Source organism: Schistocerca cancellata, chromosome 6 (genome assembly GCF_023864275.1).
Source record: "Schistocerca cancellata isolate TAMUIC-IGC-003103 chromosome 6, iqSchCanc2.1, whole genome shotgun sequence".
Taxonomy (NCBI): Eukaryota; Metazoa; Arthropoda; class Insecta; order Orthoptera; family Acrididae; genus Schistocerca; species Schistocerca cancellata.
The window spans coordinates 717,096,044-717,109,094 of record NC_064631.1 but is presented as its reverse complement, the minus strand read 5'-3'; the positions used below and the strand labels follow the sequence as shown (position 1 = coordinate 717,109,094).

At 35.6% G+C, this 13,051-nt stretch overlaps 1 protein-coding gene across 1 annotated transcript in view; it reads left to right on the top strand.

Moving 5' to 3' along the window:
• LOC126191055 (tensin-1) overlaps window positions 1–7,046 on the top strand; it is a 144,019-nt gene extending 136,973 nt beyond the window's left edge. The window contains exons 11-12 of the mRNA XM_049931767.1: window positions 2,559–2,841; window positions 4,446–7,046. Of these exons, the coding sequence (XP_049787724.1) occupies window positions 2,559–2,841; window positions 4,446–4,605 (443 nt within the window). The 3' untranslated portion in view covers window positions 4,606–7,046. The remainder of the gene's footprint in view (window positions 1–2,558; window positions 2,842–4,445) is intronic.
• Window positions 7,047–13,051: the final 6,005 nt, after the last annotated feature.

Below are 13,051 nucleotides of genomic sequence, written 5' to 3'. Positions count from 1 at the left end.
ATGAACTGGCCAAGCAAGGGGATTATTATATCCCTAACATTTACCGGCAACAGCAGACGAGGTCTGAATATGTTTGGACACTAAGCAAGGACGGTGTGCTCGCGTCTACCTCTACCTGCAGGCACGCCAGTTGCAAGAGAACCAAAACTTCAATAAAAAGCTTGTAAGATTCCTCATCAGAAACTGGCCCTGATGATGACACTTCCTGGATATCCATATCCATGTTCACCGATGCTGCATTCTGTGCAGTTGAGTGGCACCTACTGCCGTATGGCTTTTTTTTTTTTCGGCACTTAAGACAGATGGCCCAGGGGAGATTCTTGATCTTCATGTTTGAAGTAACAAGATGCACACAACAGCAGCTGAGAGAGGTAGCTGTAATGCTGTTAATGCATTATGTGGAAGCCACTAGATCGGCTGGCTTGCACTGCTACTACATCGTCCTCTCAAAATGCAGTGGACACAGCAGGATGCCGTGTACTGCTGTGACACTGCACCAGGTTTCCAGCTGCTTACCAGGGGCATTTGAGACCTCATATGATTGGGAAGTTAACAAAACCTCTTCAAGGGAGGGGTTTTCTAATTGGAGGACTCATTGCTGGACTTCTGTATCTGGGTCAGAGCAGACCATGACATCCACATACAGTCTTTTTCACTTGGCTGTGACAAAATGGCACTTGTGACTAAGGTCATGGAAAGTTGTGACCCAAGCATGATAAGACTGACAGGGGTGCTTCTTGAACTGGTAGAATTCAAGCATGGTGGCCAAAATGCACATTGCACAGAGGAGATGCTGCGTGTGCATCCACGAGTGGCAGCCTGTATCGGTTCTAGCATCTGCCATCTTCTGTGACATACCTTACAACTGCATGCCCGGCTCATTTGTGGAATCTGTGCAGATCACTACAGAACACATTCTTACACATTACATATCAATTCTCCAAAACAATATGAAATTAAAACAGCTCTACTGGACATTCTTAGTTCGATCACTGAAGTTGGCAACAGCCAGAGATTAAACACTAGCAGCCCAAAATTATCCAGCTTCCACAGATTTGCACCTAGGAAATAAATGCTTAACAAAATATTTACAGTTAGCACTTGTTCTGTATGTGCCACATAAATAAAGAGTTGCTATAATACCTCCATATTTTGTTTGCTCATGATGCAATGTAATGAAAAATACAACAGAAATCACACTTAATATGGTACAGCATCTATATTAACAAATTTTTCAAAACTTGGTGTTAAACAGATTGAGTGGTCAATTTCAGGGAATTAATTACTCATGGAAAACAATATTCTACATAGACAATAGAGGATTTGAAAATTTAGCAAGGATAATACAATGCAAAATACATACAGGTCCTGAAATAAATAAAGACCAAAGATAAAAAAATTTTACACAGAGAAAACTATTAAATTCACTGTCAGAAGGAGAAAATTAGATTGCATGGTATTGAGATGACAACAAAGTTGCAAAGTATAAAATGGCGATAAGCATTTCCAGATATACTGCGGTATGACCAAAGAACTAATATAGAGATTCAATTTTGACAAACCCATACACAGAGAAACAGGACATTGTGGATTGTGAAAAAAACAGCAAGATACCCAGTGATCTAGTTATTATATTTTGACCTTTTGTTTGCTGGAAGTTGCAGCTTGGCCTGCATGATGGCTAAATTGCACCAATGTAATTGATAGCCCAATTTGATCTTTTTATTCTAATTACCAACATAAGATGATTTTTTTGTAGATCCTCACTTCTCATTGCCAGGAAACCTGACAGGAGTTTTATAAAAGTTTGTACTTCATTATTAAAACACTGTATAGTTCCAGTCCTCCCATTAAATTACAGGGAGCTTAATTGTTGCAACTGAATGTTATCATGAAGAGTTTTAACAGAATTCCATGAACTCCTATAATTTCAGCAAAAGTAGACATAAAAGCTTAGGAGAAAAAGTGCTCCCCCCCACCGCCCCCACATACACACACACATGAAGGCAGTAAACATACTTTTACAGATATGACAGTCCTATGAAAGTTATGAACCTAAACATAGTATAAGCTGTGATGAACATCTGTGACCAAAAAAATTTTGCGCAGATCAGGATTTGAACTTGGGCACCTGCATTTTTTGGGCTGTGATACCAGTTGTACCAGGAGCACACCTCACAGATGAATTCAAAGCTTCAGCTTGTGACTAGTTGCCCTCCAATTGTTCTAAACTCCAAAGAGGATCTCCTGCTATGGAACTGTCACTGTAGCATGTCACAGGACACAGCAGGAGAGTCTTTGTAGACTTTAAAGGATGTGGATAGCAACTAGTATGAAGTGTAAGTTTTGAGTCCATCCACAAAGCATGCTTGGTTACAGTTAGAAGTGACCTGCTGGTATATGGCAAGGGCCTTTGTTTGAGTCCTATTCAAGTACAAACTTTTAGGTTGTCACTATTGTTCATTTCTCTTAACATTCTCTTCCATCCATTAAAATTCTTCATAAGTAACTTTCTTCTGAATGGTCTCCTTATTACGTACTTACATTTTTTTTTCCAGCTTGCAATGTACTGTACCTGTTTTCGATGGATACAGAATCACTAACAGGCCCTCAAGCAATCAAAAAGACAGTACAACAACTTTTCACAATGCAGCCTCTGCCACTGGCAACAGTTGTGCATTTTAAAGTTTCTGGTCAAGGAATTACACTGACAGATAACAAGAGGCAGTTGTTCTTCAGGAGACATTACCCAGTAAATACTATCTCGTACTGTGGCTTGGATCCTGATGACCACCGATGGAGTCAAAAGAATGAGGAGACAGGCATGCCCATTAGCTCCAAGTAAGTAAAAGTGCTAAATATGGTGCATATATACACTAGTTTTCTTGTACTGCATCCAAGAATAACAAATTGTCCATAATGAAAAATCTGTTTTATAAAGTGTGTCCAGAATATCTTTTAATTTTGTGTTACGTCTAAATGTCATTTAACTTATTATTTTTCATCTTCAGGATCTTGTGCATACAGACCAAATTTTATGTCCCTCTCAGAAGCTTTCTTGGGTATTAGAGACTATAGTTACAATGTGATAGCTCAAATATGATAATATACATATGAAACACAACTACTGTCAGAAAACTCTTGAAATAATTGTTTCATATGGTACTGTATATAAAAATTTGTGCTCCATAAATGTGCCTTTCAGACTGCAAAATTTTGTGATCCATGTAAAACGTACAGAATCCACCAAAGAGGAAAACCATAACAGTTTCTTAAAACTTTAAGAAAACTGTTTTTTGGTAACAATATTTATATAACAAGCACTTGAAAGGCTCCAGTTATGCAGACCTGCTCTTCGGAAGCTGAGAGGAAATGGAAGGAAGGGAAAAGAAGTGGGAGATCAGAAAAGCTTGTAGATCAGGTTGTAAATCAGGTTCACAGATAAATTATTAATGGGAAATAAACAAAATATATATGTTAAATTAAAAATCTCTTCAGAAGTCACATAATTAGTTGTTTAATGAATAGTGCTAAAAATAAGACATATGAGGTGAAGAAATGCAGCAGACAAAAATTTAAGGAAACTGATAGATAAAACAAAAATAAATAAAATTAAAAAAGGAATATAATGGAGATAAGCAATAAGAGATTAAACTAAAACATAACAAAGGAGTGCAAATCATTGTCAAGAAACTGGAAATATGATATCAAAAATACAAGGGTTGGAATTTTAATAGTGGCAACTATTTATTTACAGCTCGTACAAAATAGATGTCTGCAGCTCGTGGTCTTGCAGTAGCATTCTCACTTCCCATGAACTTTTGTTGTCTAAGTGATCTGTTGTATATTATGGTTAAATGAGGGGTGAACTCAGCTGAAATTCTGTATAGTAAATGATAGGAATTCCATCAGAGCTTGGAATTTGTCTAGTATTCACTCTTTCATCTGTTTATTAGTGTCACTCATGAAAGATTTAAGTGTCACATATTTATTGTTCCCTTAATTTGGTCAAACATCTAATGAACAAACATTTATGGTTTTGACCCGAAATCATTTTACAAGCATGTATCGGTGAATGTCTGTACATTATATGAGTGTATGGAAACCACATAGTCCATCATCATATGTACTTACAATTATGGAAGGTGTAAGGAGGCAACTATATGGTTTACGTAAGATTGTTGGTATAAAAATAGTCTGTAGAGCCAGGAATATGAAGAACAGTAATGTTAAAGTAGTGTTTTACCAATGTTTTCTAAAATTTCCTCAGGAATAAATTAGAAATGGCATGCTATTATGTCTTGCAAAATGTTCATGTATTTGTCATGATACTGATTGTAGTAGTATTTTAAAACCACAGAATAATACAAAATAAATTACAGAAACTGTATTAAGATCTTTGTAAAACATGTTTCTTAATATATTTCTTGTTTTCCTTGTTGCAGTCGATGTTTTGGGTTTGTGGCACGTAAACAAGCAAGTAAAACAGATAATCAGTGCCACATTTTTGCTGAACTGGAACCAGAACAACCAGCATCTGCTATCGTTAACTTTGTGTCAAAAGTAATGATGAATTGTGGAAATATGAAAGCTAATATTGTGTGATCAGTTTGAACAGAATGTATTTTTGATTTTATGTAAAGAACTGAAGAAAGAGTTCAACATAATCATGTGCTCAGATGCTGTGGATTCATACGCCTGAAGTTTGGAAACTTTGCACTGAACACACTGATCCTACTGTCCTATTACTTGAAACAGACTAAAGTGAAATGATACTGGAAGAGTAAAAGAAACAGTGACATTTCCAGAACTATGTAGGATTTAAGATGCTGCATCAGTAGGAAGTAGTGAAACAGATCTGCAATACACAAAGAGTATCACGTCTTGCTTCTCAATCAGAGTGTTTTCAGGACTTTTTCACACTTTTAAAAGCATAACAAGTTTAACATAATTTATCAATTTAGAAACAGTGAAATGTAACCAAAAAACATGATTATCTGACAATGAAAAACTCAACAACGCAACACAAAGGAAAATTTCTATATTAATAGTGCATCTTACTTCACGTGGCATTTGAACACCATATTTTATACAACATATCAGTGAAGAAAACATAAAATGTTTTTGGTAGATTATTTAAGCATGTGTATAATCTGTTAATATGTATATACATATACTACCAATTTTAAGAAAGTTGTTTTATGATTAAAAATATGAGTGACCTCATTTGTGAACATGAAATTAAAATATTGTAGATGAGTTGCAGCTTAAGAGAACTTCTTGCCAAACATACATATAGATATGTATTTAATGCAATATATCTTATAATAGAAAGCTGTTACAATATTTATCGTTACTTTACCCTGCTTAGCATACAGTAATTGTAAATGCTAGTACTTGTAAATAACATCTGAGTTGGTGCATAAAGTATACTTACACTAACATGAGTCTAGTTGTAAATAACACTCATTTGTTTCCATAAAATTCCACAAATATGAGATGTTTTTATATTGTTTAAATAGGAATGTATTTTTAAATGTAAGTATATAATTTAGTGGGTTTTTCCCTCAATCAATTTATTTTTGCTGTGGATGACAAATAATTTCACATTTCTGGAACAGTACAAGCTATAATTCTTTTTAGTTTCTTTGTCATGTTGTTTGTTGTTGTTCTGGTATGTTTGGCTGAATGATGGATTTGAAATGAGAGCATAAAACTGGCTTTGGAAATTTATGTTGCATGGTTCTGATCATTAAAAAGTATGCTGGGTTTATAAACCACACAAATGAAGTTGCCTTAGAGATGATGATTAAATTGTTTCACTAGGAAAATGTGGAACTACTATTAAATGTTAACACCAATAATTTTATTTTTTATAGAGAGTATCTAACAAATGGCAGATTATTGCTAACACTGTTGTCGTTTATATGTTGTTTACAATAATTTGTACTGCTACATAATTGTACTAAAGAACTTGTGTAGCAGTAACATCTAATGCAGTAGCTCCACAAAGAGCCAGGTTCATAAATTTATCTCAATATTATATTGTCTTTGTCCACTGTTATATCCAGTGATAGCATGACAATAGTGCGATATGATGAAATGGATAGATGTTTAATCTTCCTTGGATTTTAACTAATGGTTAAACAAAAAATTAAAAATGTAAATGCAGAATGCATGGAATGTTACACACATTATGTTAAAATATTTTTTTTCTGTTACTGATTTCTGAAAATATGAATGAAGCTAGGCATCAGTTATATAATGATGTGATCATAACATGGAACAATTCTTTTTTAAGAAACAAAATTGCATTGCTTTCCCTTTATAACTGTTCCTCATGTATAAAATAAATGCTGTTAATGCTTTGAATTTTGTGTTTAGTTTTAGCCCTTATCCTAATTTGAGTATTGTGGCACTAGATGAGAATTATCATGTAATTGCAAAAGAGGGAAATGTGACAGGTGATCAACCTACAGAATCACAGAGATTAATGCAACACTCAGTTGTTGATGTATGCTGGTGGCATCTGATGGCTTAAAAGCTCAAATGAGCAAATTTTGTAATCGGAAGTACTTCTCGTTGTGCTAACCTGTTGACAAAACTTCGGCTTTCCTCTGCAAGCTTCCTCTATTTTATAGATTTACACACTGAGATAATAAAGCGTAAATGTAGTGAAAGAAATCAATAAGAAAATTGTGAAAAACTGCATATCTTCTGGTGGCTCTTCAAAAGACTGCATTCTCACTCTCTCTTCTGTTGATATAGTGTCTAATATTCAGTCTGTAAAATGTTGGTATCATCTCATATTGGTGAGAACTCATACAGTTTGATTCCCTTGTTATAAAGGCATGGATCACTAAAGAAAACATTCTTATTTGCCATATTTACTAAGCATACCTGTTTTTCACTTACTTGTATGCATTTATGACACATCCAGTCAATTTTTACTGCCTGCTTAATTATCATTTGACTCAATGACACAGTGAAAAAGATCCCATTTTGTGCAGGAGGCAAACATTATTCTGTTATACACTGTTTTATATTGACTGACTTTTTTTTTACACTGTAACAGAAACTATTATACAGCACAATCTTCCATACTCTATCTGAATAACTTCAATAGAAATTACAAAAATATTAAAATGGTGTTGTACTAGAGAATCTTTGAATACTATCTGCTCTCTTGTTGTCACAATGATACATCTTCCATAGCTGCGAATTAATTATCGGTTACAAATTTAAATCATGTAACATCATTGACAAATACATCCTCCTGCATTTTCTGCCCTCGATGATTTTTCATTACAAAATGAAAACATGGCTGAACAAGCAGCCCATCACAATGTCTAGCACTGTATTTCAACATCAACCTTACCACCAGCATGAAATGAATCCTCTATAGTGACACAAGCTCCTTTGTACTGTATACATGGGAGAAAACATGTACAATGTTTTTATAACTCACTTGGCTAATTTTTTGAACAAAATTACACTTAAATCTCTTTCCCATGCATTATTTAATTCACTTTCCTGTATTATTGTCATCAGGATTTTACTATCTCAATGTTGAATACATTTTGCATGGTATCATATGATCCTTTTTCTCAACAACACAAACTTACTCTCAACCGTTACTACCTGCTTTTTTCATTATTCTTATTTTATTTTCTATTTTGTGTTTAACAACCATTTCTTCCTGCAGCATTTATCCTTTGTTTGGGATTTCCATTTATTCTCCATTGTCCAATATTCCATCTTCACTTCTCCAAGCAATCTCTCTACACTTTTCATACATGACCAATTTACCCCATGTCCTTGACACCATTTCTTTCTCTGCACAATGACCTCATGGGGTATTTCTGTGAACTAAGTGTTTATTTTCATAACATAGCATCAGTTGGTAAATTAATTAAAATAAGACACTCAGTCAACTGCTTACATACCAATAAAGTGTATGGTGAATTCTGCTTCCTTGCATACATAACATCTGTTTTAGTTCTCTCCAACTTATCAACAAGCACAGTGTTGTTACATCTGTAGAGATAGAAGATAAGAAATTACATATTCAAAGAAACAACTGCTGACAGTTGCAGGAATTATGGAAACATGGTTGTAAAACCTTTTGCCCATTTAAAATAGGTTGTTTGTGAAAAAGTGTGAGGTAGAAATCAAATAAAAGAAAGTAATATGTACAATATGGGGAGAAATGGTCAGTCCAAAACCAACAGCAGTGTACAAATAGCCAATAAAAAAATCCTAGCAATGATGCACTGAGTTGGAGTGGGTTAAGTACAACCCTAAATTGTACTACTTGAACAATAAAAATTTTTGTTTCTGTGATCAACAAAATTTCTAGAATTTACCTGTTGATAGAGGCATGACGTCTTCTCCATTGAACATGGAAGGCAGTTAACTAACTATGTCCTAAAGTCATACTACAAAATTACAATGAAATCCAAACCTTTAGCTGCTGACAGGCATTGATAAATATCAACCGGGACAGTTGAAAATGTGCGCCTCAACCAGGACTCGAACCTGGGATCTCCTGCCTACATGGCAGACACTCTGTCCATCTGAGCCACTGAGGACAAAGAGGATAATGCGATTGCAGGGACTTATCTCTGGCACACTCCCTGTGAGACCCACATTCTCAACTTATTGTTCAAACACTACATTTGTAGTGCCCCTGCCCACTATACTCATTATTTGCAGCAGTCAATCTACCGATTTCTGTAAGAGTTCGGGCAGTGTGAGTGCACTGAAGATCATTGGCCAGTTAGCCTTATCTATATGAAGATGGTATGTGTTCTTTTGGACATGTCCAAAAGAATAGATACCATCTTCATAAAGTAATACTATTTCAAGTTCAGTGGTATGCAATGGGTAAGTACAGTCAGAAGTTTCAGAGTAACTGCTGCTACTCTTTCAATGGTGCAAGAGGCTGCTACATCTACACCCTCATCCTCCTCCTCCTCCTCCTCCTCCTCCTCCACCATGTGCAGTTTCTCACCACTGACAGGGTCTGCTTGGAGCAGAAGCCTCTACATCTTCTCCAGTCTTCCAACCCCTCTCCATTCCTATTCTGCCCCAGTCTCCCAAATACTTCATTGCAGTCGTTTTAGCCAATAGTCTCTTGGCCTCCCTTTGTCTCTTGACCTCCTTTTCAATCTCACACTTCTGGGCACCCTCTTCTTATTCATTTTCTTCATATATCCATGGTACTTTAATCTATTTCCTTGATCTTCTCTTGTGCTGGTTACTCATATGTTATCTCTGAACATTTTTATTTCTCATCTTTTTCATTTTTGTTACTCTTATCCAATTTTTCAAAAACTTAATTTCATTTGCTGGCACAGTACATCATTTCCCTTTCCTTTACTTTCAGTGTTTCTACATCATACAACAGAATTGGTATGTAATATGTTTGATGTATCACCTTCATTTTCTAGGAGACTTAGTTGTTGAAATATAATTTCTCCCACACTTCTCACAAAGCTGTCAACCTGTCTTGCATGTTCATTTATCTCTCTGTCATTCCTTCCATCTTCCTGCATAATACTCCCCAGGTATGTGAAACTTTCCCTCGTTTTCAGGTATTTCCTACCCGGTGCCATTTACCTAGTATCCACCACTTTTTTTCTAAATATAATGGTTCTTGACTCTGCTTGAGAGTATCATTACTTCTTGTTGAAAGGCAGTCCGAGCTGCAATTATTAACAGAAAATGACCATTCATGATGCACAAGCACAACACTGCTAAAATAAATATTATTGCTATAATGTCAATTTACAATGACTTAATACAATGTTCATGCAGTATTGTAGCAAGTGAATGATACAAGAAAGACATTTTCTGCTCATCTTCTTATTTACATTTATGTTCAATATTTCAGATTTCAGTGTTATGTTGTCCTTAATATCCACAAAAATAATCAATTTTTGAAAATATAATGTAACTGTATACATAAAAAAATCTACTCACTAAGTGGTGAAATTTGCAAGCTTTCGTAGTCATTGGCTCCTTCTTCTGGTGGAAGGGATAAAGGGGAAGAAAGAAGGGTGAAGGAAAAGGACTGGTGAGGCTTAGGAAATGGGCAAAGTTCAGAAGAGTTGCCCAGAACCCCAGGTCAGGGGAGACTTACTGGATGGGATGAGAAGGAAAGACTTTCTCCTCATCCTGTCTAGTAAGTCTCCTCTGACCCAACGTTCTGAGTGAACTCCCACTGTTTCCTAAACCTCACTAATCATTTTCCTTCACTCTTCTTCCTTCTCCTTCAATCCTTCCACCACTGGCTGTGAAAGCTTGCAAACTTCAACACTTTTATGTGTGGTTTTCCTGCTACCACTTATGATTAGATTTTTTATGTATCCAATTACATTATATTTTCAAGCTTAGTATCTACACGGCATAAAAAGTCTTGGACTTTTTTGCAAAATTTTGTATTAAAATCCATGTTCTAGAAAAATTACCATTAAGTCCTGGGTAAATTTGGTCACATCCATCGCGTAAATCTTTAATGTCTTCTATTGAGCCATTGACATCTAAAGTACTACTTTCACCTCTGGAATCACTTGTTTTGTGTAATTCTGAACTGTTTGTATGTCCATTTTTTTTCACTATTGATCAGTTTTTAGTAGAAATTAAACAGCCATTATTTCTTAAAGAGCCTTATGAGGTAATAACTTCACGTCCTGTAATTACTATTGTTTGTTTCACTTTAATCTGCTTATAAGGCTCACACACTGTTTCTAACTGAAGTTCACGATATGGAACCTTTGGTTCTGGAGTTGCTTTCTATGATGAATCTGCCACAATTTCAGTTGCTCCAGTATCTTATTCCATAATGTTTACTTTTGAGAGAGACTGTATTTTCGTTTTGGTATGGGTCAAATCTTTCTAAACCAAGAGGAACAATTTTTTTCTGTGACAAATCATCTACATTTCTGATGGGATTTGTTGCATAGTACAAAATCTACAAGGTGCTTTTGCAGCAGGTTGAAGTACTCCCTGATAAAGAAGGGATGTGTCAACTTGAGGTATTTGCAGTGACAAGCATTTCTTTTCCTAAAATTTAAAAACCACTCTTGTGGACTGCTGCTCTTGAAAGAGTTTTAACTTCATTTTCAACAACACACTGCTCCACTAGTGAAAACATTTCCTTCCTGCTAACACTAAATCTGCATTTTTCCATTAACTCAACCTTTTAGAGAATTCTTTTCCTGTATTCAGTGACAACGCTGTGGTGCACCGCCAAGTTCTAATTTTCACTGTTCTCTGTTGTTCGTAGAGTGCCGTCTTTGTTATACTATACTGCTTTGTGGATTTATAAATACTCATGCTGTCCCCCCTACTGTCAAATGGTGCTTCTTGCAGTAAGTCCTGGAGATATGCAATTTCTTTATCACTTTTACTGCCACAGTGTGCTCTGCAAAGACAAAGAGTAGACACAGGCTACATGTGTACTGTGATGTTGACTTCTCCCAGAACACATGATAAATTTTCATCATAAAAAGTAACCATGAGGACACAAATCCAGAGAGAAACAGAAATATTAAAAGACAATAATTGGGATGAATTACAAAGTAGAATCAACCACAGATAATGTTGCAGCTATTACAGCCTATTATTACCTTACGTCAGTTTAAATAACAATTGTTTTCACTCACTAAATGGGTCGTTTCATCATGTTGTCTTAGATAGTAAAATATCTCTGAATACATCAACTTTCACAGCAAAGGACAGTATACAGTTGGCAGACAAAGTGCTCACATCAAGCAACGCTTCTTTTAACTGCTTTAGAAAGTTACTGAAAACAAGATGGACCAGGGAGACAATAAATCATGAAGTTCTCTTGGTGAGAAGAGAAATATGTGGAAAACATTGACAGAAAGAAGAGACAGAACATTAGGACATGTGTTGTGACATTGGGGAATAACTTCCATGGAACTTCAGAGAGCTGTAGTTGGTAAAAACACTGGAGAAAAAAAAGAGACTGGAATACAACCAACAAACAATTGAGGACATTGGATGCAAGTGCTACTCTGAGATGAAGAGGCTGGAACAGGAGAGCAGCAAGCGGGAGGCTGCAGCAAAGCAATCAGAAGACTGATGAAAAATAAAACTGCATTGGTACAAATTTTAAAATGATTCCCAATGAATGTTCTATGCTATGAAGTGTGGTTCACTAAAATATTTCTGAAATGATATGTTAATTAATGTACTGTTTCCACAGGAAGGAAAATAATTTAACTATCTGGCACAGTCACATTTGTTTCTAATAAAATGACTAGTTTAAGCTGGTATCAGCCATCTTCATATCATAAAATACAGACCATGATTCAGTGTCGCCACGACAGAAACCGTGTCACCAATTACTGACAATCAACCACTGAGTTTTGCTGCTTGAAATAACTGTCTTTCTTTCTGACACAGGAGTTTCTTGTGTGGTGTTAAGCATGCATGCTTGTATGGCATTGTATATGAAAAACACTAAGACAACCAAGTCATTAGCTAGTGTCATTACAATGTTATACACAGTTTATGGGACAAGGCAGAGATTAAGGTATTGACAACAATTCAAAAAGCCAGACTATTCAATAGTGGTGTACACATAAGAAAGCTAATGCAAGGGATACAGAACAAACTGGTGACACAAAGTATTGCCTGTCTCTGTTGCACACCATATATTCAGCACTAGTTTAAGGCCCAAGTGGCACAAGCAGAGGGAGGAACGAGGGGTGTCAAAGAGCAAAATTTGAATACAGAGTGTATCATAATTAGTAACAAAAACCAACACAGTGAAAGCATCTGATAGTGAAAATGGATCGACAAATGAAACATCTGTAATATAATTGCAAATATGTGGTTACGAGCCAACATTGATTTCAGTGACAAGTCAGTATAAATGTATTAGATATGTAAACATTTCATTATGTCCTCACCTAGCTGCGCTGGTATCCTCACATTTGAATGCAACAGTGCCATCATCTCAGGAGTGAATTACAAATTCATTCAGTCATTCCCAGATAATCTTATTGATCTTGCAAAA